Below are 22,971 nucleotides of genomic sequence, written 5' to 3'. Positions count from 1 at the left end.
TGTGTGTGTATAAAACGTCAGTGAGTTTCTGGGCTTTTGACAGACCATTGCATCTTTCGTCCAGTGCTGCACAGATGTTTCTGGATGCTGAGTCATGGGGAAGGCAAAAGAATTGTCAAAGGATCTGCGAGAAAAGGTAATTGAACTGCATAAAACAGGAAAGGGGTATACAAAGATATCCAAGGAAATGAGAATGCCAATCAGCAGTGTTCAAATGCTGATTAAGAAGCGGAAAATGAGGGATTCAGGTAGACCAGCAAAGATTTCAGCCACAACTGCCAGGAAAATTGTTTGAGATGCAAAGAAAAATCCACAAATAACTTCAGCTGAAATACAGGACTCTGAAAAATTGTGGTTTGGCTGTGTCAAGATGCACAATAAGGGGGCACTTGAAGAAAAATGGGCTGCATGGTCGAGTGGCCAAAAAGTTACATTTTGGTCTCATCACTCCAAATTACTTTGTTCCAGAAGTTTGTAGGCTTGTCTCTGTGCTGTTTGGCGTAATGTAAGCGGGATACTTTGACATTTGCGCAGAAATGGCTTTCTTCTGGCGACTCGACCATGCAGCCCATTTTTCTTCAAGTGCCTCCTTATTGTGCATCTTGAAACAGCCACACCACAATTTTTCAGAGAGTCTTGTATTTCAGCTGAAGTTATGTTATGACAATTCTTTTGCCTTCCCCATGACTCAGAATCCAGAAACATCTGTGCAGCACTGGATGAAAGATGCAATGGTCTGTCAGAAGCCCAGAAACTCACTGACCTTTTATACACACACATTAATTACAAACAAACTGGTCACAGGTGAGGTTTGGAACCTTGATTAGCCATTCAAACCTGTTTGTGTCAAATTTTGTGCATGTTATCAGATCAAAGTCACCGGGGTATGTAAACTTTTGATCAGGGTCATTTGGGTACTTTCATTTGTCATTTTGATTTAAAAAGAGTAAACACAGTTGTTTGCCAATAAATAGCTTTACACAACCATTAAGCATGAGTGGAAGAAAGGTTTTTGTGTTATCATTCATATTCTCTGAAGAATGGCCAATAAATCATAAATTCTCCCAGGGTATGTAGACTTATGAGTATAACTGTATCTTTGTCCATGTGATATCAGATGAAACAAAAATTGAGCTGTTTGGCCAGAATACCCAGCAATATGTTTGGAGGAGAAAATGTGAGTCCTTTAATTACAAGAACACCACTCCTATCGTCAAGCAGGGTGGTGGTAGTATTATGCTCTGGGCTTGTTTTGCTGCCAATGGAAGTGGTGCTTTACAGAGAGAGAGTAAATGGGACAATGAAAAAGGAGGATTACCTCCAAATTCTTCAGGACAACCTAAAATCATCAGCCCGGATGTTGGGTCTTGGGCGCAGTTGGGTGTTCCAACAGGACAATGACCCCAAACGCACGTCAAAAGTGTTAAAGGAATGGCTAAATCAGGCTAAATTTTTTTAGAATGGCCTTCCCAAAGTCCTGACTTAAACGTGTGGACAATGCTGAAGAAACAAGTCCATGTCAGAAAACCAACAAATTTAACTGAACTGCACCAATTTTGTCAAGAGGAGTGGTCAAAAATTCAACCAGAAGCTTGTGGATGGCTACCAAAAGCTCTTTATTGCAGTGAAACTTGCCAAGAGACATGTAACCAAATATTAACATTGCTGTATGTATACTTTTGACCCAGCAGATTTTGTCACATTTTCAGTAGACCCATATAAATTCATAAAAGAACCAAACATCATGAATGTTTTTTGTGACAAACAAGTATGTGCTCCAATCACTCTATCACAAAAAAATAATAGTTGTAGAAATTATTGGAAACTCAAGACAGCCATGATCACCGAAACAGCGCTGCAGAAACTGAATATTGTGATTACGTACCGCGTTTATCAACAGGGATACACTTAAGACCCTTGCCAGTGCCCTCATAGTGTCATTTTGACTACACCTGCACCTCATGGTTCACTAGTATCCCCAAGCCACTAAAAACGAAACTGCAAACTTCCCAAAACAAGCGGGTGAGACTCTTGCTCAACCTCGCATACAGGACTCACTTTACCAAATTAGGATGGCTTAGAGTTGAGGAAAGAGTACACCAAATTGCAATGTGCCTGGTATTCAAAATACTCAGAGAAACTGTCCCAAGTACCTGTCGAACTATTTCACCAGAGTAAGTGATGCTCACAGGGACTACACGAGAGGGAGTTCCTCAGACCTCGTCCCCCCCAAATTCAAGACTCTCATGGGAAAAAAATATACTATTTTGCCACCACACACAGTAGAATGCACTACCAACAGACCTTAAAATTCGAACTTCCCTACTAAATTTTAAAACTGCCATAAAATCATGGCTCAGCTCAACCTCTACCTGATCTGAACCAAAATTGATTCTGTTTTGCACACTCTTGGAGTCAACATGTGCATAGTCATGTACATAGTGTCATGTACATAGTGTGTATACCCCCCATTTTTTGTATATATTGTTTTTCAAATCACCTGACATGTATACTGTGTATATGTACATAATTTATCCATTTTTTTAACGTAATTTTTTTATATACATGTTACAGGTTATACATATTTTATTATTGAATGTATCAAATGTGATGAATATTTAATGGACCACAATGGAAACAAGCCTTTTTGGCTTTTTGTGCCATCCATTTGCCTTTTTAAAGCATTACATGGATTCAATTCTTTAAGATGTCAATACACTTCTCAATCAATCAATCAAAAACCCACTTCTGTAAGCGGGCTCTGTCTTTTCCTGCACACGCAAATGACGTAGTTCAATCAAAGATGACTTAAAAGCCGCAAACTGGTCACATTGCCGTTTAGACTGCAGTCACATTTAAAAAGATCCGTTTCCAAACAGATTCGGACTACCTCATGATGTGGCCCAAATCTGATGCAAAAATATCAGATTTTAAGCCCTTTGAATTGTTAAGATTGGCAAAAAATCCAATCTTAGTCACTTGAGGGCAAAAAAATCGGATTTGGTCTCCAGTGCAAATGGAGCCTTAGACTTTAAGAGTTTATAACACGGTTGAAATGCAAATATTTGGATTCCGGCAGCATTGCTTCATATTCATGTGTAAGTCTAAGTCTATACACATCCACTATTTAACCTCATATTGTTATTACCACTCAAATAATTTTATAAGATAAACAACTGTACAAAAACACATTTATTGGGCCAATATTATATTGTGCCAATTGCCAACAAGAGTTTACAATAATTCTCACAGTGACTAATTGTGTTATTCAGCAGAATGTTTGGTTTGCATTACTTGACAAAATGAGGACGGATGAGCATGTAACTGTCAAATGTATCCATAGCAGGATATAAGGTACTTCATAACTAACTCAATTCATTTCGCTTATTGTTTGGCTCTTGCAGCGGAATCTTACAGAGTACTCTGTAGCAGTCGATGTCAACAACATGCTCCATCTCTACGCTAGTATGCTGTATGAACGTCGAATCCTCATCTGTTGTAACACACTCAGCACTGTAAGTAGTCCACATCCTTTAACTTTTTAGTAATATAATTTTTTTGATAAAAATGTCATACACTATGAAACAACTATGTTATACACTACCTCACACAAGAGAATACACCGTTGACATTTCTGCAAATATTGTATTTTATGTTTTTATGGGACAACACTGAAGAAAAGACACTATGCAATGTAAAGTAAAAATTCGGCTCAATTAGCCATTTTCCCTCCCATTGTTATGTGACGTGTTAGTCTTACAAGGTCTCTCAGGTGTGAATGGGGAGCAGGATGTAAAATATGACATTGTCACCCTTTCATACTGTTCACTAGAACTTCAACATAGGATCTAATCGTTTGTTTTATTTCATTCCTTTAAGGTCAAACAAAAAAATAAATCAACATAACATTTAAAATAAATAATGAACAAAAAGGGGCAGAAATAAGTCAAATTTACATCTGCCCCCATTCATACAGTTACATTTGTTCAACTCAGAAGAATAGCCATAATAATAATAATAATAATAATACATTTTACTTAGAAGGCACCTTTCTGGGCACTCAAGGACACTGTACAAAATTAAAACAATAAAATAAATTGGATAAAAACAACAACAACGATCGATAACATTTACAGTGAATAAGCAGTCAGGATTAGGTGTGTTTTGAGTCTTGATTTAAAGAGTGATATTGAGTCTATATTACGAAGGTCTGGTGGTAATGAGTTCCAAAAATGAGGGGCTGAGCGGCTGAAAGCTCGGGCACGCAAGGTGGACAGTTTATATTAGGGGGCAGTGAGATGGATGGATGAAGAGGATCTTAGGAAATGTAAGGGCGTGGCGACATGGAGCAGGTCAGAGAGATATGACAGAGAAAGGTTATGAATTGCTTTGAAAGTGAGGAGAATTATTTTAAATTGGATATAGTTTTTGATGGGTAGCCAATGGAGTTCTTGCAGAACAGGGGTGATGTGCTGGATTGAAGGGGTTCTGGTGATTATACGGGTTGCAGAGTTCTGGAGAAGCTGAAGTTTGTGAAGTGACTTGTGAGGGAGACCAAACAGGACTGAGTTGCAGTAGTCCAGGCGAGAGGTGACAAGGCAATGGACCAGTATGGCAGCAGTATGTGGGGTTAGGGATGGGCGATGTCGATTAATGTTGCGTGAATGAAAGTAAGCAGACCGGGTAATGTTGTTTATGTGACCTTGAAAAGAGAGTGTTCTGTCGAGGATGACACCCAGACTTAACTTGGGAGGAGGGTAAAATGGAGGAATTGCCGAGAGTAACGGACAAACTGTTGGTTTTGGCTAGAATGTAGTCATCCGCTTAACAGTGAAAATGTATTTTAGATTTACGGAAAATATTGCCAAGGGGAAGAATGTAGATGATAAAAAGCAGTGGACCAAGAACAGGGCCCTGGGGCACACCAGAGGAAACGTTAGACGGAGGGGATTTGAATAAACGGAGTTAAACAAACTGAGTGCGGTAGGAGAGATATGATCTAAACCAGTGTATATATATTTATAACATACATATTTCATAACATACAACAAAATAACTAAACATGGAAACAATAATTTACTCCCAAGTCATATATTTTCCTCATTGTGATTTTTACATGTTTTATTACAGTAGGAGATTTAGATTGTTTTGTTTCACTGTCAAAATTGTTCCATAAACTAACACATTTGATTAAAATACTTTTCCTTCATCCCTGTTCTAAATCTCGATTTAGTAAAGAGCTCAGTTCCTGTTAGATTATAATTGCTTTCTCTCTTAACAAAACTGTTTTTGAATGTTGATTTGAAGAATTTGTGTATGTACTTTGTACATGATTTTCAGGATATTGTACTCTACTACCCAATTCATGAAATGTTAATATGTTTAACTGTTTCCATAGTACTGGAGCCCGAATAGAGAACGCTCTATAGCCCGCAGACTTTTTTTGGACTCTGGGAATCACTAATAAGCCGGAGTTCTTTGAACGCAGAGTTCTTCTGTATTTGTAAAATATATGTATGAGTGCTGCCAGCATTTCTGATTTGCTGCAGAGGTTGTGTTTGTAAAATAGACATGAGTAAGTAATATAATGTATTGTAGCTCCAAGAAGAAATCACACAAAGTCAGAAGCTATTTTTTTACTTTTATTACCAATCTTATGATAACAAACAGCACAATTCCTACAGGTTTTACCTCCCGTGCAAACACTTTTGCCTCAGTGAGTTTGCGCTTCCCCAGACACACAACCCTTCCTCATTCTCTTCCAATCACTTTTAAGCACAGACAGTGTGTTTGCAAACATGGGAAAAACTGGCATCAGATCCAAACCACACGAACATAAAACATTAACACCAGCTAATTGTTAAAGTATGAATTGATGTATATATATATATATATATATATATATATATATATATATATATATATATATATATATATATATATATATATATATATATATATAACCTATTATTATTATACTATAGACAAGTGATGTACTGAAAACTCGACCACGGAAAAAATACTTTCATGACGGAAAACCACACTCCCGAATGTAAACAAAACGCACGCCATTGTCTGGAGCATTGTTAGCATGTCTTCAATGTGGACATACTTTTAATAAATCCCAGATATACCTGCGGACAGGCATCTACAAAATGTGCAAATATTAAGGGGACAGTGGCGGCTTTTAAAGAGAGAAAGTGCAACAGCGTGAAGCAAGTGTGACGTCATGCTCGCTGGAGCTCATCTCTTTAGTCGGGACATTGAGGGACTGAAAAGAGTCTCTAAACACAAGTACAATATATACAGGTAAAAGCCAGTAAATTAGAATATTTTGAAAAACTTGATTTATTTCAGTAATTGCATTCAAAATGTGTAACTTGTACATTATATTTATTCATTGCACACAGACTGATGCATTCAAATGTTTATTTCATTTAATTTTGATGATTTGAAGTGGCAACAAATGAAAATCCAAAATTCCGTGTGTCACAAAATTAGAATATTACTTAAGGCTAATACAAAAAAGGGATTTTTAGAAATGTTGGCCAACTGAAAAGTATGAAAATGAAAAATATGAGCATGTACAATACTCAATACTTGGTTGGAGCTCCTTTTGCCTCAATTACTGCGTTAATGCGGCGTGGCATGGAGTCGATGAGTTTATGGCACTGCTCAGGTGTTATGAGAGCCCAGGTTGCTCTGATAGTGGCCTTCAACTCTTCTGCGTTTTTGGGTCTGGCATTCTGCATCTTCCTTTTCACAATACCCCACAGATTTTCTATGGGGCTAAGGTCAGGGGAGTTGGCGGGCCAATTTAGAACAGAAATACCATGGTCCGGAAACCAGGCACGGGTAGATTTTGCGCTGTGTGCAGGCGCCAAGTCCTGTTGGAACTTGAAATCTCCATCTCCATAGAGCAGGTCAGCAGCAGGAAGCATGAAGTGCTCTAAAACTTGCTGGTAGACGGCTGCGTTGACCCTGAATCTCAGGAAACAGAGTGGACCGACACCAGCAGATGACATGGCACCCCAAACCATCACTGATGGTGGAAACTTTACACTAGACTTCAGGCAACGTGGATCCTGTGCCTCTCCTGTCTTCCTCCAGACTCTGGGACCTCGATTTCCAAAGGAAATGCAAAATTTGCATGGTTGGGTGATGGTTTGGGGTGCCACAGCATCTGCTGGTGTCGGTCCACTCTGTTCCCTGAGATCCAGGGTCAACGCAGCCGTCTACCAGCAAGTTTTAGAGCACTTCATGCTTCCTGCTGCTGACCTGCTCTATGGAGATGGAGATTTCAAGTTCCAACAGGACTTGGCGCCTGCACACAGCGCAAAATCTACCCGTGCCTGGTTTACGGACCATGGTATTTCTGTTCTAAATTGGCCCGCCAACTCCCCTGACCTTAGCCCCATAGAAAATCTGTGGGGTATTGTGAAAAGGAAGATGCAGAATGCCAGACCCAAAAACGCAGAAGAGTTGAAGGCCACTATCAGAGCAACCTGGGCTCTCATAACACCTGAGCAGTGCCAGAAACTTATCGACTCCATGCCACGCCGCATTAACGCAGTAATTGAGGCAAAAGGAGCTCCAACCAAGTATTGAGTATTGTACATGCTCATATTTTTCATTTTCATACTTTTCAGTTGGCCAACATTTCTAAAAATCCCTTTTTTGTATTAGCCTTAAGTAATATTCTAATTTTGTGACACACGGAATTTTGGATTTTCATTTGTTGCCACTTCAAATCATCAAAATTAAATGAAATAAACATTTGAATGCATCAGTCTGTGTGCAATGAATAAATATAATGTACAAGTTACACATTTTGAATGCAATTACTGAAATAAATCAAGTTTTTCAAAATATTCTAATTTACTGGCTTTTACCTGTAAAAAGATGCTAGATTTGTTGCTAGTTGTTTTAATAAAAAAAAAAACTAATTAAAAGTCTCATGAAAAAATCTCAACAAAGAACATTGTACAAAAAGAAGCTACAGTTGGAAACGTGGCAAAACGATAAAAAATATATGTTAATACTAATTATTATTAACGGATTTGTTTTTAAATGTCTATATACATTTTTGAGCCATTTTTAAAGAAAAAATATCATAGAAAATTATTCAAATTACTCAATGACATGGAGATGACCACGCCTCTAACCACGCCCCCACCGCCACAGGTATCTTGGCAGACTCGAAGAAACCCTGGGGTATACTGATTATTGTGAGATACTGTATATGAATATGACATAAGAAAAATGGATGCCAGTGCACACCGCATCCTATGTTAGACTACAGGGGGACTTCTATAGTAAAACTTGGATTGTGGATTTGAAATTTAACTTTTGCGACATCTGAGCCTTTACTGACACACCTAGTGCAATGAAAGGAGCACCTTTTGTTGAATGATGTGCTTGAAAAAGAAGCTGGAGTTGCAATTAACTGTATGTTCAGTGGAAACCTCTACAAAGGTTGTAATGTATATATTGTACTGTGTGTGTGTGTGCGTGTGTGTGTGTGTGTGTGTGTGTGTGTGTGTCGCGTGTATTGTATTTTACGTATACACATGAAACAAATGTTTTCAAACTCATTCATGTAGAACTTTAATACTTGATTGTATCTTGTTAACAGTTAACAGCTTGTGTCCATGGGTCTGCTGCCATAATATATCCAATGCACTGGCAACATGTTTACATTCCAGTCCTTCCTCAACATCTGTTAGACTACTGCTGGTGAGTTTGCTGGCTTTGTTACGCAGATACAGTTATCCTTACCTACTTGAGATTCAGCAAATTGGCAGATTTTTGGTAAACCTTTTTCTCTGAAAATTGTCAATATTTCTGTCAGGAAACATGTCTCATTCACCCTAAGTTGAATACCTGTCATAAATATGTTAAAATACAGCATACAATGTACATACAGTGGGGAAAACATTTGATTGCTCACTGATTTTCACACACTGAAGAAGAAATTAACTTTCTATGCTTTTAATGGTAGGTGTATTTTAACAGTGAGAGAGAGAATATCTTAAAAAAAAAGAATGCAAAAAATCATATTAAAAATGTGTTTGCATTTCATTGAGAGAAATAAGTATTTGATCCCGTACTAATAATAAGGTATTCTGACTCACACACACTAGTCCTTCTGCTTTAAAAAAGTACTTCAATCTTGTTACTTGTATGAAAAACACCTGTCTCAACATTTTACACAGTACTGTTAAAAAAATAACATGTTAAAAGACACATGTTCAATCAATCAGACCACTACCTCTCCATCTCGGGCAACTATTCTTATGATCTGTTTAAAGATCATAAGAAGAAATTCAGTTGGGAGCACAGTCACCAAGTAAAGCATTGATAGCACACTATGCCGTAATTCATGAGTCTCACTTTTAGTTTACTTCGTGACTGTTCGAGGTACAGCAGAGTCCGGTTGAGGATTGGCCGTACAAAGTATTCACTTGAGAATCACGTTTTCGACAGACGAGGATCCTTCGCCTTTGGTATGTTTCAACATATTTGGACGGTCAGAAAAAAAAAAAAAAAAAAAAAAAAATATATATATATATATATATATATATATATATATATACCGTATATAAAATATTAGACATAACGTCTACTCAGCAATATCATTTTATATTATTGTCACCCTCTTAAAAGAATTGCAGAACAGATTTTTTCAAGTTTTTCAGGAAACAAAAAACATCACCAAAAATTTTAAATGAGAGATGTATTAATCATTTCACTCAAAAAGGATATGACAAAGGATGGTTATCGGCATAGTAATAACACCTTTGTGCAAATAAAGATAAATATCTGACTGAGGCAATTTTTTTGAACATGTCTTTGTGAATTAAGCAAGATATGGTAATACTTTCTTTTGAAGGTGTCAACATAAGAGTCTCACAAGCATTTCGTAAACATGATTATGAGCATTAATGTTACTTCACACAGTGTCACACATCCCATGTCATGTTTATGACACGCTCATGCCACTCTCATGTAAACACCTTCAAAAAGTGTTACTATATCTTGCTTAAGTCACAAAGACATGTTAAAAAATTGCCTTAGTAATTTATTTCTCATTATATCATTATAGTAAAATCTTAAAAGGGTAAAATCACATGATCTGATCGACTGAGGATGTAGGCCATTTGACCATAGGTGGCCGGGCGTCATGATTTAGACCAAAAAAATATTCGTATATAGCTGCTCAATGATTTAAGAACTTATTTATGCGTTTGGGTGTCATTGAATATTTTTTAATGATCGTTTACTGTTTGTTCGTTTATTTCATATAGAATATATATTCAAATATTTTTTATGTTAAAAAAAATGTCTTTAAGTGTGCATATTTTTGCGTCTTGCAGCCTCTCTCCAATGGACGCACCTTCCGCTGGAAAAAAAAAGTGGTTTCATTATAGTTGCACTGCACAACTGCTTCTAAAATGCCCATAAAAAAATAGTACATGTCTCCTGCTTGTTTGAAAACATAGCAACACGCCACAGGTAGGAAGGAGCATGAGAATATGGATGTGCAGTAAATGAGTGTCTCTGTGGTGATACCCCACGCCAAATCCTCATTTAAATAAGGCGGTCTGCACCACATTACAATTGCACACGCAGTGTTAGTAAATCGCGTGCAACACGCCCACTATTAGTACACACTATTTTATAGATTGCACACGCTGTTTACTCCGTAGTATTTGGATCTTAGTAAATCAGACCCTAAGAATTTAGAGAGGATCTGCAAAGAGGAGTGGTCCAAAATTTGGCCTGAGATGTGTGCAAACCTGGCAATTAACTTTAAGAAACATCTGACCTCTACTTTCCAACAAGGGTTTCTTCACCAAGTACTAGATCCTGTTTTGATGATCAAATATTTATTTATTTCAATAAATCTTTTGTTTAATGGGATTTTTCTCTCACTGTTAGAATTAAACTACCAATTAAAATTGTAGACTGTTCGTTTTTTAATGTGTCAACTTCCACAATTATTGAGCAATCAAATACTTACTTCCTCCCACTAGATACAAATACAGTACAGCGTTTGTGTACCGTATTTTTCGAAGTATAAGTCGCTCCGGAGTATAAATCGCACCGGCCGAAAATGCATAATAAAGAAGGAAAAAAACATATGTAAGTTGCACTGGAGTATAAGTCACATTTTTGGGGGAAGTGTATTTGATAAAACCCAACACCAAGAATATACATTTGAAAGGCAATTTAAAATAAATAAAGAATATTGTGAACAGGCTGAATAAGTGTACGTTATATGACGCATAAATAACCAACTGAGAACTTGCCTGGTATGTTAATGTAACATATTATGGTAAGAGTCATTCAAATAACTATAACATATAGAATATGCTATACGTTTACCAAACAATCTGTCATTCCTAATTGCTAAATCCGATGAAATCTTATACGTCTAGTCTCTTACGTGAATGAGCTAAATAATATTATTTGATATTTTACGGTAATGTGTTCATAATTTCACACATAAGTTGCTCCTGAGTATAAGTCGCACCCCCAAGCTATGAAAAAAACTGCGACTTATAGTCCGAAAAATACGGTACTACGTAAGTAAGTGACAAGGGTGCAAGATTGCGGGGCCCTGTTTGTTTGGCTACGCAAGCACTAACGTAAACAGTTGCTAACCTCAAAACTTTCAGTGAGGTGAACACAGGAAAAAAATGAAGGTAAGTCGTTACTGTAATAAAGTTCAAAAACAAAAGGTATATCCAGTGAATAACTTTACTCAGATTTTAGCAGGGTACAAAACATGTGAGGAACACTTTTACGACTCACCGCAAAACCATAGCAACCAGGCTAGCAACGCACCTCCTTTACGGCAGCTGTCGCAACGTCATTAAAGCAACAGCAGCACATACATATATATGCAACTTATATGACATCTCCCTTTTTTTTTCAATGTTTTCAAAAACAAGATCACCTAGCATCAATAATCAATCAATACCATAATCAAGCAATATTCAATCTGCTCAGAACAACAAAGCAACAGCAACATCAAAGCACAACATTTAACGTATCTGTTTCACATCCTTTTTTTTTTTTTTTTTTTTTTTGGTAAGTCTCTCAATTTCACAGAGTCAGTTTGACCACAGGTTTTATCAGTCTGCCTGAGCGTGTGTACAGTCCATCTTTCGCAGCTGGTGGACGGGCATTGAGTGTTGGTGAAACAGTGTCAGTAGTAATGACGGGGGAAGGCTGCTGTGGAGCAGTGTCATGTAGCTGTCCATCTGGAGGTAGAGTTGCTGTGTCTCCAGTTGGCTCAGGAACATGTTGCAGGTGACGACGGTTGCGCCTCAATGTCGCCCCCTGTTGAGTCTTGATGATGTATGATCTTGGCATTGCGCAGTCAGCGGTGATGACAGCGGGTGTTCCCCAGGCGTGTTGATTGTCCAGTTTGACACGGACAGGATCACCAGGTCTCAGCGACGGCAGGGGCTTTGCTCCATGTCGGAGGTTGAAGTAGAACGCGTGTTTCTCCTTCTCCTCTGCATCTTTGCTCCTGACGGTTTTCAGGTTAGGCCATCTTGGAAGTAGATTTTTCTCAAGTGTTGGAAGTGTTGTTTTTATCTTCCTGCCCATAAGCAGTTCAGCTGGGCTTGCACCAGTGGAGGTGCAGGGTGTAGAGCGGTAGCACATGAGAGCGAGTAGAGGATCTTTTTGTTTTAGAATAGTCTTTGCAATTTGGACTCCTCTCTCAGCATGTCCGTTTCCTTGTGGATGATGGGGACTTGAGGTAATGTGCTCAAAGTCGTACACTCTAGCGAACTCTCGGAACTCCTCACATGTGAACTGGGGCCCATTGTCACTAATTACTTGGTCTGGGCAACCGAATCTGGCAAATACTGCTTTTAGCTTCAACACCACCTGTGAGGCAGTGGTTGTAGGCATGTGGAGTATCTCGAGGAACCTGGAAAAGTAGTCTGACACGACGAGGTAAGTATGTTTGTTATGATCACATAAATCAATAGCAATTCTCTTCCAGGGCCGGTCAGGTAGAGGGGTCGAGATGAGGGGCTCTTTGCGCTGTGTGGGTCTCATCTCATGACAAACCTGACAGGTCTGGATTTTCTGCTTGATTTCAGCTGAGATGCCAGGCCACCACACTGACGTGTTAGCCCGCTCTCTGCATTTTGACAGTCCTTGATGTCCATCATGGATTCGATCCAGGACATCTGCTCTTAGAGGGCTTGGGATTATCATGCGACATCCTCTTGTGATGATTCCGTTGTACTCTGACAGTTCACTCCTTATAGGGTAATAGTCTTTGATGGCTAGTGGAACATCAGCCACATAGTCCGGCCATCCTGACTTGACACATTTAAGCACCATCTGCAAGTTGCTGTCAGCTGCTGTGGCTGCTCTTATGGTCCCAAGCTTTTGTGGTGTAGCTGGCATGTTGTCAACAACGGCTGCAATATAACATTCCACATCCGAGTGAGTGTCGGTCACCTCTGTCATGTTCTGCAGTAGACTACGCGACAGGGTGTCGGCTACAGTCAAAGTCTTTCCTGGTGCATATTCAGCGGTTGGCTTGAATCTCATTAGTCTCATCAACAGTCTCTGGCACCGTATCGGAACATTATCCAAATCTTTCTTGTTCATTAGCGGCACCAAGGGCTTGTGATCAGTGACTAGCCTAAAGTTCTCAAGGCCCACAAGGTACTTCTCAAACCTTCCACATGCCCAGACGCTTGCCAGGCACTCCTTTTCGATCTGGGCGTACCTGGTTTCCGCCTCAGACAGACGACGTGAGCAATAAGCGACTGGTTTCCAGTCTCCATCGTGTAGTTGCAGCAGCACTCCGCCGATGCCGTAGCTACTAGCATCAGCCGACACTGTTGTAGGTCGATTCACGTCGTAGAACTTTAGAACTGGAGAAGTAGACAGGATGTCCTTGATGCGCTGGATCGCCTCCTTCTGTGCATGGTCCCACGTCCATTCGGTTTGGGATCTCAACAGTTCATAAAGTGGCTGGCCCACTGTTGACAGATTTGGGATATATTTTCCCAGGAACGTGAACATTCCAAGGACACGTCTGAGTTCCTGTACGTTCTGTGGTGGTGGTAGCTCTCTGATGGCTTTGACTTTATTGGGATCCGGTTTCACACCTGTTTTGTCAATCACTTGGCCAAGGAAGTTAAGTTGCTTCTGTCTGAACACACACTTGTCTCTGTTTAGCTTTAGGCCAGCTGACTTGACTCTCTCAAGCACCTTTGTTAGATGCTGGTCGTGCTGTTCTGGAGTGTTTCCATGCACCAGGATGTCATCCATGTAAACAGCTACTCCATCCAAGCCATTCAGAGTCTCCGCCATTTTCCGTTGGAAGATTTCTGGAGCACTTGTGATGCCGAATGGGAGCCGCTTAAAAGAGTATCTCCCGAAGGGTGTTATGAAGGTAGTTAACTTACTGCTTTCGGGATCTAGGGGTATCTGCCAAAACCCTGAGGCAGCGTCTAGTGATGTAAACATTGTAGTGCCACTCAGCTTTGCAGTTATTTCCTCAGCAGTTGGGAGGACGTACCTCTCTCTCCTTACGGAATCGTTTAGCCTCTTCAGGTCCACACAGATGCGCACTTTGTTGTTCTTTCTTGCAACTGGTACCATCGGTGCACACCAGTCTGTAGGCTCAGTCACTTTTTCAATTACAGCATTTTTCTCCATACGCAGTAGCTCCTCTTTGACCTTCTGTATGAGAGGCAGGGTACCCTGCGAGCTGTATACACATATGGCTCAGCATTGTCCTTTAAAAGTATTTTAACTGGGTCTGTTTTGAGAGTTCCATGTTCTCCAAATGCACTGTGCACTTCTTCAATGCGCTTCACCAACCCCATTGCACATGCTGTGTCTCTGCCCAGCAGGTTGTTTGCAGTTAAGCTGCGGATGACATACACTGGGAATGAGTAGTGCTTTTCTTTGTACTTTGCATTAGCTTGAAACTTCCCCACACATATCAGCTGACCCCCAGGACTGCTCATTGGTGGGATATTTGACTGCACCAGTTGCTGCTTAGGGCATAACATGTTGAATGTCTCTTCTTCCATAATATTTAGATCTGCCCCAGTATCAATTTTAAATGTAACTGGTGTCACTCCAATTACAATCTTTACAGTCCACTTGTCATTATTTTTGTTTATATTGGTGACTGCGCCTAGAAAGTATGGAGTCTGTGAGACAGGTTCTGTCTCTGTCACTTCTCTAACTGCCTTTTTATGACATTTAATTTCCCAGTGACCCACCTTTTTGCATTTGTGGCATGTCGATTTCAGAGCTGGACACCTTTCATGGTCTTTGTGCTGTATTTTTCCACATCTGCCACATTTAGGCATTTTTGGTGCTTCTTGCTGTCCACTTTCCCTTTTATTTCTCCACTGTTGTTTTTCTCTATATGCAAATTTCCCACGTCCGCGGGCGATCTCCTGCACCGCCGTGCACGCCTCTCCTTGTTGCTGGTGCACTTGTGCATTCACCTCTTCGGACTGGCGAACAGTCTGTATAGTTTGGGTTAGCGTCAAACCAGCCTCCAGCTGCAGTTTGCGCGACAGGTCTTTGTCCACAATACCCACAACTATGCGGTCACGAATGTGGTCGTACCTCGCTGCTCCAAAGTCACAGTGTTCGGATAAATCATATAGAGCTCTTATAAACATTTCAACTTTCTCACCGGGCCGCTGTCCTCTCTGGTAGAAACATGCGCGCTCGTGGATCACGTTCCGTTTGGGATAAAAGTACTCGTCGTATTTTCCTAACACAACGTCAAACTTTTTCTGATCATCCTCCGACAACGCGAACGACTTGAAAATGTTTTCAGCCTCTGGACCCATAGCATATATCAGGCAACTGACCTGTACTTCGCCGTCCTCCTTTGCTAGTTTTGTTGCTATGCGATACCGTTGGAAACGTTGTTTCCAATCTCTCCATTCATTTGGTCGGTCGAACGCAAAACTATCCGGAGGATTAAACTTGGCCATTTCCTTGCTGCGACGTGATTGTCCGTTACTTCTGACACCATGTAATAAAGTTCAAAAACAAAAGGTATATCCAGTGAATAACTTTACTCAGATTTTAGCAGGGTACAAAACATGTGAGGAACACTTTTACGACTCACCGCAAAACCATAGCAACCAGGCTAGCAACGCACCTCCTTTACGGCAGCTGTCGCAACGTCATTAAAGCAACAGCAGCACATACATATATATGCAACTTATATGACAGTTACTGAAGGCCGTGTGTCAAAAATAGACTCGATCATCTCAATTACTCGCGTTTGTCCCCATTTACAAGTGGTTTCCGTTTGTAACCCCCACGTAAATTGCATGGATCTACTCTACATAGCAATGCAAAACAAGACCCTCTTGTAATCAGATGTCAAATGTGTTTTTCAAACCATTTTGTTTAGTAAACATGCTGCTAATCAAAGAGGGATAGAATTGGATAGTTTGTGCTTTATAGATTATCAATTTTATCTTGCATGTTAAATATATGTTAGGGATGATTTCAAAAAATGATCTAACATTAATTTATTTTTAGTGCTCCAATGCCCTACCTCATTGGAGTGCACTCCAGCCTCATGGAGGTAAGTACTTTACTTGCACTAACTGCAGTGTGTATCCAGCAATTGTACTCCCTCACAGAGTGCACTTATCTTCGCTTAGGTTTATGTAAAAGGCACAATAAAGAGGTTTTACCACATAATGTCAGAAAATATTCTACTACTTCAATGTTTTGTGCTTACAGACATCCACTCATACTTCTGACACATAGACAAGGATCCAATCCCCTGCCATCATATTCCTTCTTTCATTGTGTTAATGCAACATTCATGCATTTACCCCAACACACATGAACAAAGGACATTATTTTAAGCCAGTGTACCAAGCACTCTCTGGATTGGATTAAATTGAATATGTTTGCACACCTTAACTCTAAATCGTTCCCTCCTGCTGTATTTTTTAGAAATGTAAAAACTATTTATAGTATTTTATACCATAATTTTATATTTTAATAAATACTTAAGAAAACTTGAGAAGCAGTGGACAGATTAAACTGGGCAGTGGATATATTGTACAAACCCAGTTTCCATATGAGTTGGGAAATTCTGTTAGATGTAAATATAAACGGAATACAATGATTTGCAAATCTTTTTCAACCCATATTCAATTGAATGCACTACAAAGACAAGATATTTGACATTCAAACTCATAAACTTTATTTATTTTTTGCAAATAATAATTAACTTAGAATTTCATGGCTGAAACACATGCCAAAGTAGTTGGGAAAGGGCATGTTCACCACTGTGTTACATCAACTTTTCTTTTAACAACACTCAATAAACGATTGGGAACTGAGGAAACTAATTGTTGAAGCTTTGAAAGTGGAATTCTTTCCCATTCTTGTTTTATGTCGAGCTTCAGTCTTTCAACAGTCCGGGGTCTCCGCTGTCGTATTTTACGCTTCATAATGCGCCACACATTTTCGATGGGAGACAGGTCTGGACTGCAGGCGGGCCAGGAAAGTACCCGCACTCTTTTTTTACGAAGCCACGCTGTTGTAACACGTGCTGAATGTGGCTTGGCATTGTCTTGCTGAAATAAGCAGGGGCGTCCATGAAAAAGACGGCGCTTAGATGGCAGCATATGTTGTTCCAAAACCTGTATGTACCTTTCAGCATTAATGGTGCCTTCACAGATGTGTAAGTTACCCATGCCTTGGGCACTAATGCACCCCCATACCATCACAGATGCTGGCTTTTGAACTTTGCGTCGATAACAGTCTGGATGGTTCGCTTCCCCTTTGGTCCGGATGACACGATGTCGAATATTTCCAAAAACAATTTGAAATGTGGACTCGTCAGACCACAGAACACTTTTCCACTTTGCATGAATCCATCTTAGATGATCTCGGGCCCAGAGAAGCCGGCGGCGTTTCTGGGTGTTGTTGATAAATGGCTTTCGCTTTGCATAGTAGAGCTTTAACTTGCACTTACAGATGTAGCGACGAACTGTATTTAGTGACAGTGGTTTTCTGAAGTGTTTCTGAGCCCATGTGGGGATATCATTTAGAGATTGATGTCGGCTTTTGATACAGCGCCGTAAGAGGGATCGAAGGTCACGGTCATTCAATGTTGGTTTCCGGCCATGCCGCTTACGTGGAGTGATTTCTCCAGATTCTCTGAACCTTTTGATGATATTATGGACCGTAGATGTTGAAATCCCTAAATTTCTTGCAATTGCACTTTGAGAAACGTTGTTCTTAAACTGTTTGACTATTTGCTCACGCAGTTGTGGACAAAGGGGCATACCTCGCCCCATCCTTTCCTGTGAAAGACTGAGCATTTTTTGGGAAGCTGTTTTTATACCCAATCATGGCACCCACCTGTTCCCAATTAGCCCGCACACCTGTGGGATGTTCCAAATAAGTGTTTGATGAGCATTCCTCAACTTTATCAGTATTTATTGCCACCTTTCCCAACTTCTTTGTCACATGTTGCTGGCATTAAATTCTAAAGTTAATGATTATTTGCCAAAAACATTTTTTTTTATCAGTTTGAACATCAAATATGTTGTCTTTGTAGCATATTCAGCTGAATATGGGTTGAAAATGATTTGCAAATCATTGTATTCCGTTTGTATTTACATCCAACACAATTTCCCAACTCATATGGAAACGGGGCTTGTATAACTCCATGGATTGTTACTTAATTTTTGCTTTTTAATTTTGTCAAATAATGCCAGTGTTTGTTCTAACTTCTTCACCATTTAAAACTACAGTTCAATGCAAAGTAATTGCAAATCTCCAACACACACAAGGTGGGATATTGGAGCATATTTTGTATTTAGAAAAGATTGATATTGTTAAACTATTTTGAATCAGTTGGTAAAAATTGTTGTCATCTTCTGTGTTGCACAGATTTGAGTGGATTTGTGCAATGTGCGATACAATTTGCCAGTATCGTGTGTTATGTTCTGTTTTGTGTTTCTCATTAGAAAGTTCGGGGAATGGCAATAGAGGATGTAGTAGTACTGAATGTGGACACAAACACGCTTGAAACTCCCTACAATGACCTCCAAAGTCTACCCCAGGATGTGGTAAGGAACAGGCGCTAGAGTAAATGTGAATACAATTCAAAGTACTTTCACTTTTTGATTGGAAGAACTGTCATTCCTCACCTAATTTGTTGGCCTATATGGATCTACTCACACACTGATAACGCCACAAACTGATGCAACCAACATCTCACAAAATACTGAACACAAACATATTAAATAAAGCATTACATCATTAATAATAACAATAATAATAATAGATTTTATTTGTAAAAAGCACTTTACATTGAGCAAACAACCTCAAAGTGCTACAGTATATTGAAAAAATAAATAAATAAATAAAAAGATTACCTAATCGCATATAATTCAAAATATTTTCAAAGGGACACACTGAGCTGTCCTAATGTTATGAAGTACTCACACAATAAGCAATAAAAGTAGAAGTACTAGAATACAAAAAAGTAAAGCTCAAAGAAGAAAGTAATTCACTTAAAAACAGAAAATAATTAGACATTAAATATTTAAAAGTTTAAAAAATTAAAAGCTGGATACAATATGTGGGTTTTGGCATGAGTCTTGAAGTTGGACAGGTTAGTGCAGTTACGGGGGGAGCAGAGAGATTGGCCAGACAGTTTCCATTTTGTCAGGGTTTAAACCAGGTTTCTTAAGGATGTGGATGATGGCAGCAAGTTTCAGTGAGGGGTGGACTGAGCAAGACGTGAGAGATGTGTGGATGATTGATGTGATGAGAAGGGGGATGGTGGGGAGACAGTTTTGATTAAGTTAGGTCGAGGAGACAGGCTTAGATTTCCATGCCTTTCAAGAAAGAAGCGATGTTAGACTGACTGATCAGGGAAAACTGTAGAAGGGGCCGGTGAAGGAAAGGCAGAATATGGGGAAGGAGAACAATGGGGTATAAAGGAGTTGCCAGAGTGCTGTAAATATTTAAAATGTTGGTATTAAAGAATTACAATTACTGATAGTTATTGATAAGGACATATTGTCACTGGGTTTGAAGAGTGTGGTGATGCTGGCCTCGTTAGTCTGTTGTGGCGCCGCCATCATCTCCCTCGAAAGCAGCAAATGGTGGTCATTTATGACATTCAACATAACATGGTATGGATCACTCAACACCTTTACGGAACAAACTCAGTAGGATCATCAAGCTCAGTATAAGAAATTATTGGACAAGAACAGGAACCACTCTCATCCAACTTCAACAGTAGAATCAGATCTTACGTCTGCAGATAGCCACTGACAGTACACACAAACTACTCGTCTCAGCTTCCATATACATGTCACTATTACTCAGACTTAAGAAAACAATTCACAGCTTTATAACCTCCTCAGTCAGGCTACGGTATAGTAAATAATTCCTGGTATTTTAGATATCTAATAGATCAATTTTATATTCATTGATTTATTGAATATTTAATAGATTATTGTACATGTATTGTGTTATTGATTAACCCATGGCAATTTAGGTATCTAAAGGATTTATCGTATATTTATCCTTTTGTGATATCATGGTGCCTAATATTTGAGTGTGTGCAAGTGACATTTGTTATTGTGTTTTTCTTCTTTGCCCTGCAAATTGGCAATGCTTCACACCTGACATTCGTAATGGATACATAAACAACCTGAATTAAGAGAAAAAATATTAATGTGCAGGTGTTCCCACAATTAAAAACATTTATTTTTTGGATCAAAAATCTACAAATTTTGGTCTACAGAGTTCACGGGGATCCACTGTCTACTGTCATTTTTATGTCAGTATTTTAGTCACTAATCATTATTGTCCTGTTTTGTTCTTTAATTAGGTCTCATCTCTGAAAAGTCGTTTGAAAAAGTTCTCAACAACTCCAGGGGATGGTATGGCTCGAGCTTTCCTCAAGAGTCAAGCATCTTTGTTTGGCAGCTACAGAAATGCTCTGCGAATTGAGTTGGTAAGAATATTGTATTGCACACTGCATATAACACATTTAACAAGAGTTGAACAAGAGTTTTGTGTTCTTGTGAAGAATAATGCAAGAAGGCCTTTGCAGACTTAAATGAACCTCTGTGCCGTATTGATAGATGTTCTCACAGCAAGAAGTTTTGAATTGTTGAGATCAATTTTGTGTTGAAATGTTTATTAAGGAGGCAGCACGGCGCGAGAGGGGTTAGTGCGTCTGCCTCACAATACGAAGGTCCTGAGCAGTCCTGGGTTCAATCCCGGGCTCGGGATCTTTCTTTGTGGAGTTTGCATGTTCTCCCCGTGACTGCGTCGGTTCCTTCCGGGTACTCCGGCTTCCTCCCACCTCCAAAAACATGCACCTGGGGATAGGTTGATTGGCAACACTAAATTGGCCCTAGTGTGTGAATGTGAGTGTGAATGTTGTCTGTCTATCTGTGTTGGCCCTGTGATGAGGTGGCGACTTGTCCAGGGTGTACGACGCCTTCCGCCCGATTGTAGCTGAGATAGGCTCCAGCGCCCCCGCGACCCCGAAGGGATTAAGCGGTAGAAAATGGATGGATGGATGGATGTTTATTAAGGTTGTAAGTAGCACACAATGAAGTTGCCTAGAGAGAGAAGGTCAAACTTAACAAAATTCTCAATCTACAATTCTGGCTCTGGAACCAAACTCTTTCAGGGAGGCTAAAGACCTGCTCAGTGGCCTTGTGGTTAAAGTGTCCTCCCTGAGACTGGAAGGTTGTGAGTTCAAACCCCGACCGACCAAGACATACCAAAGACTAAAAAAGGGACCCATTGCCTCCCTGCTTGTCACTCATCATCAAGGGTTGGAATTGGGGGTTAAATCACCAAAATGATTCCCGAGTGCGACCACCACTCTTGCTCATTGTTCCCCTCACCTCCCAGGGGGTGAACATGGGGATGGGTCAAATGCAGAGGATAATTTCACCACGCCTAGTGGGTGTGTGTGTGTGACTATCGTTGGGACTTTCTGCAGAGGAGAGTTGTATCATTGACCCCCCTGGCTCAGTGCATATGTATCATCCCTGGTGAACAAGTGTCACTTCCCTGTGCCTTTGGGTAGAGGAAAAGGTTGTGACTGTTTGTGCACATACGCCAATCTGCTCAGAATACTAAGACATGGCGAGGCAAGTCTATTATAGACCATGATTTGTACACAATGCAATTCAAAGTGCTTTACATAAAAATACAAAAAAGGCAAAAACTAAATAATATCATTATAAAACAATCGGAATTAAAATTAAAATCAAAAGTGTAGGAAAAATTACTTTCAGTTGTCATGGAATCTGATTTTTGGTTAATTGTATGTTTAACACACAATACATTTGTATTGGTACACTGCTCCCTTTGTTCAATGCAAGAAACAAATTAAAACACAACGTATGCACAATTAAATAAAAGTGTTTTCAGCCTAGATTTAAACATTGCCAACAATGAGGCCTGGAAGTCTATTCCAGATTTTAGGATCATAAAAAATGCTCAGTCATTCACAAACAAGGATGGGGCGAGGGTCACCACTTTGTGAACAAATGCGTGAGCAAATTGACCAACACTTTAAGAACAACAGTTCTCAAAGAGCTATTGCAAGGAATTTAGGGATTTCACTATCTATGGTCCGTAATATCATCAAAAAGTTCAGAGAATCTGGAGAAATCACTGCACGTAAGCGATGATATTACGTACCTTTGATCCCTCAGGCATCATTGTGTAAAGGATATAACCACATGGGCTCAGGAACACTTCAGAAAACTGTTGTCAGTAACTACAGTTCGTCGCTACATCTGTAAGTGCAAGTTAAAACTCTAAAGCCATTTATCAACAACATCCAGAAACGCCGTCGGCTTTGGTGAGCCCGAGCTCATCTAAGATGGACTGATGCAAAGTGGAAAAGTGTTCTGTGGTCTGACCAGT

At 39.6% G+C, this 22,971-nt stretch overlaps 1 protein-coding gene across 2 annotated transcripts in view; it reads left to right on the top strand.

Moving 5' to 3' along the window:
• dennd1a (DENN/MADD domain containing 1A) overlaps nt 1–22,971 on the top strand; it is a 129,285-nt gene that overhangs the window by 40,152 nt on the left and 66,162 nt on the right. For both annotated transcript variants that reach the window (XM_061980586.1, XM_061980587.1), the window contains 5 exons: nt 3,405–3,515; nt 8,636–8,736; nt 16,570–16,615; nt 19,026–19,127; nt 20,906–21,031. In XM_061980586.1, coding sequence (XP_061836570.1) covers nt 3,405–3,515; nt 8,636–8,736; nt 16,570–16,615; nt 19,026–19,127; nt 20,906–21,031 — 486 coding nt within the window. The remainder of the gene's footprint in view (nt 1–3,404; nt 3,516–8,635; nt 8,737–16,569; nt 16,616–19,025; nt 19,128–20,905; nt 21,032–22,971) is intronic.

Source organism: Nerophis lumbriciformis, linkage group LG20 (genome assembly GCF_033978685.3).
Source record: "Nerophis lumbriciformis linkage group LG20, RoL_Nlum_v2.1, whole genome shotgun sequence".
Lineage (NCBI taxonomy): Eukaryota > Metazoa > Chordata > Actinopteri > Syngnathiformes > Syngnathidae > Nerophis > Nerophis lumbriciformis.
The sequence above is the reverse complement of the archived record's forward strand: the minus strand, read 5'-3'. Positions and strand labels throughout refer to the sequence as shown.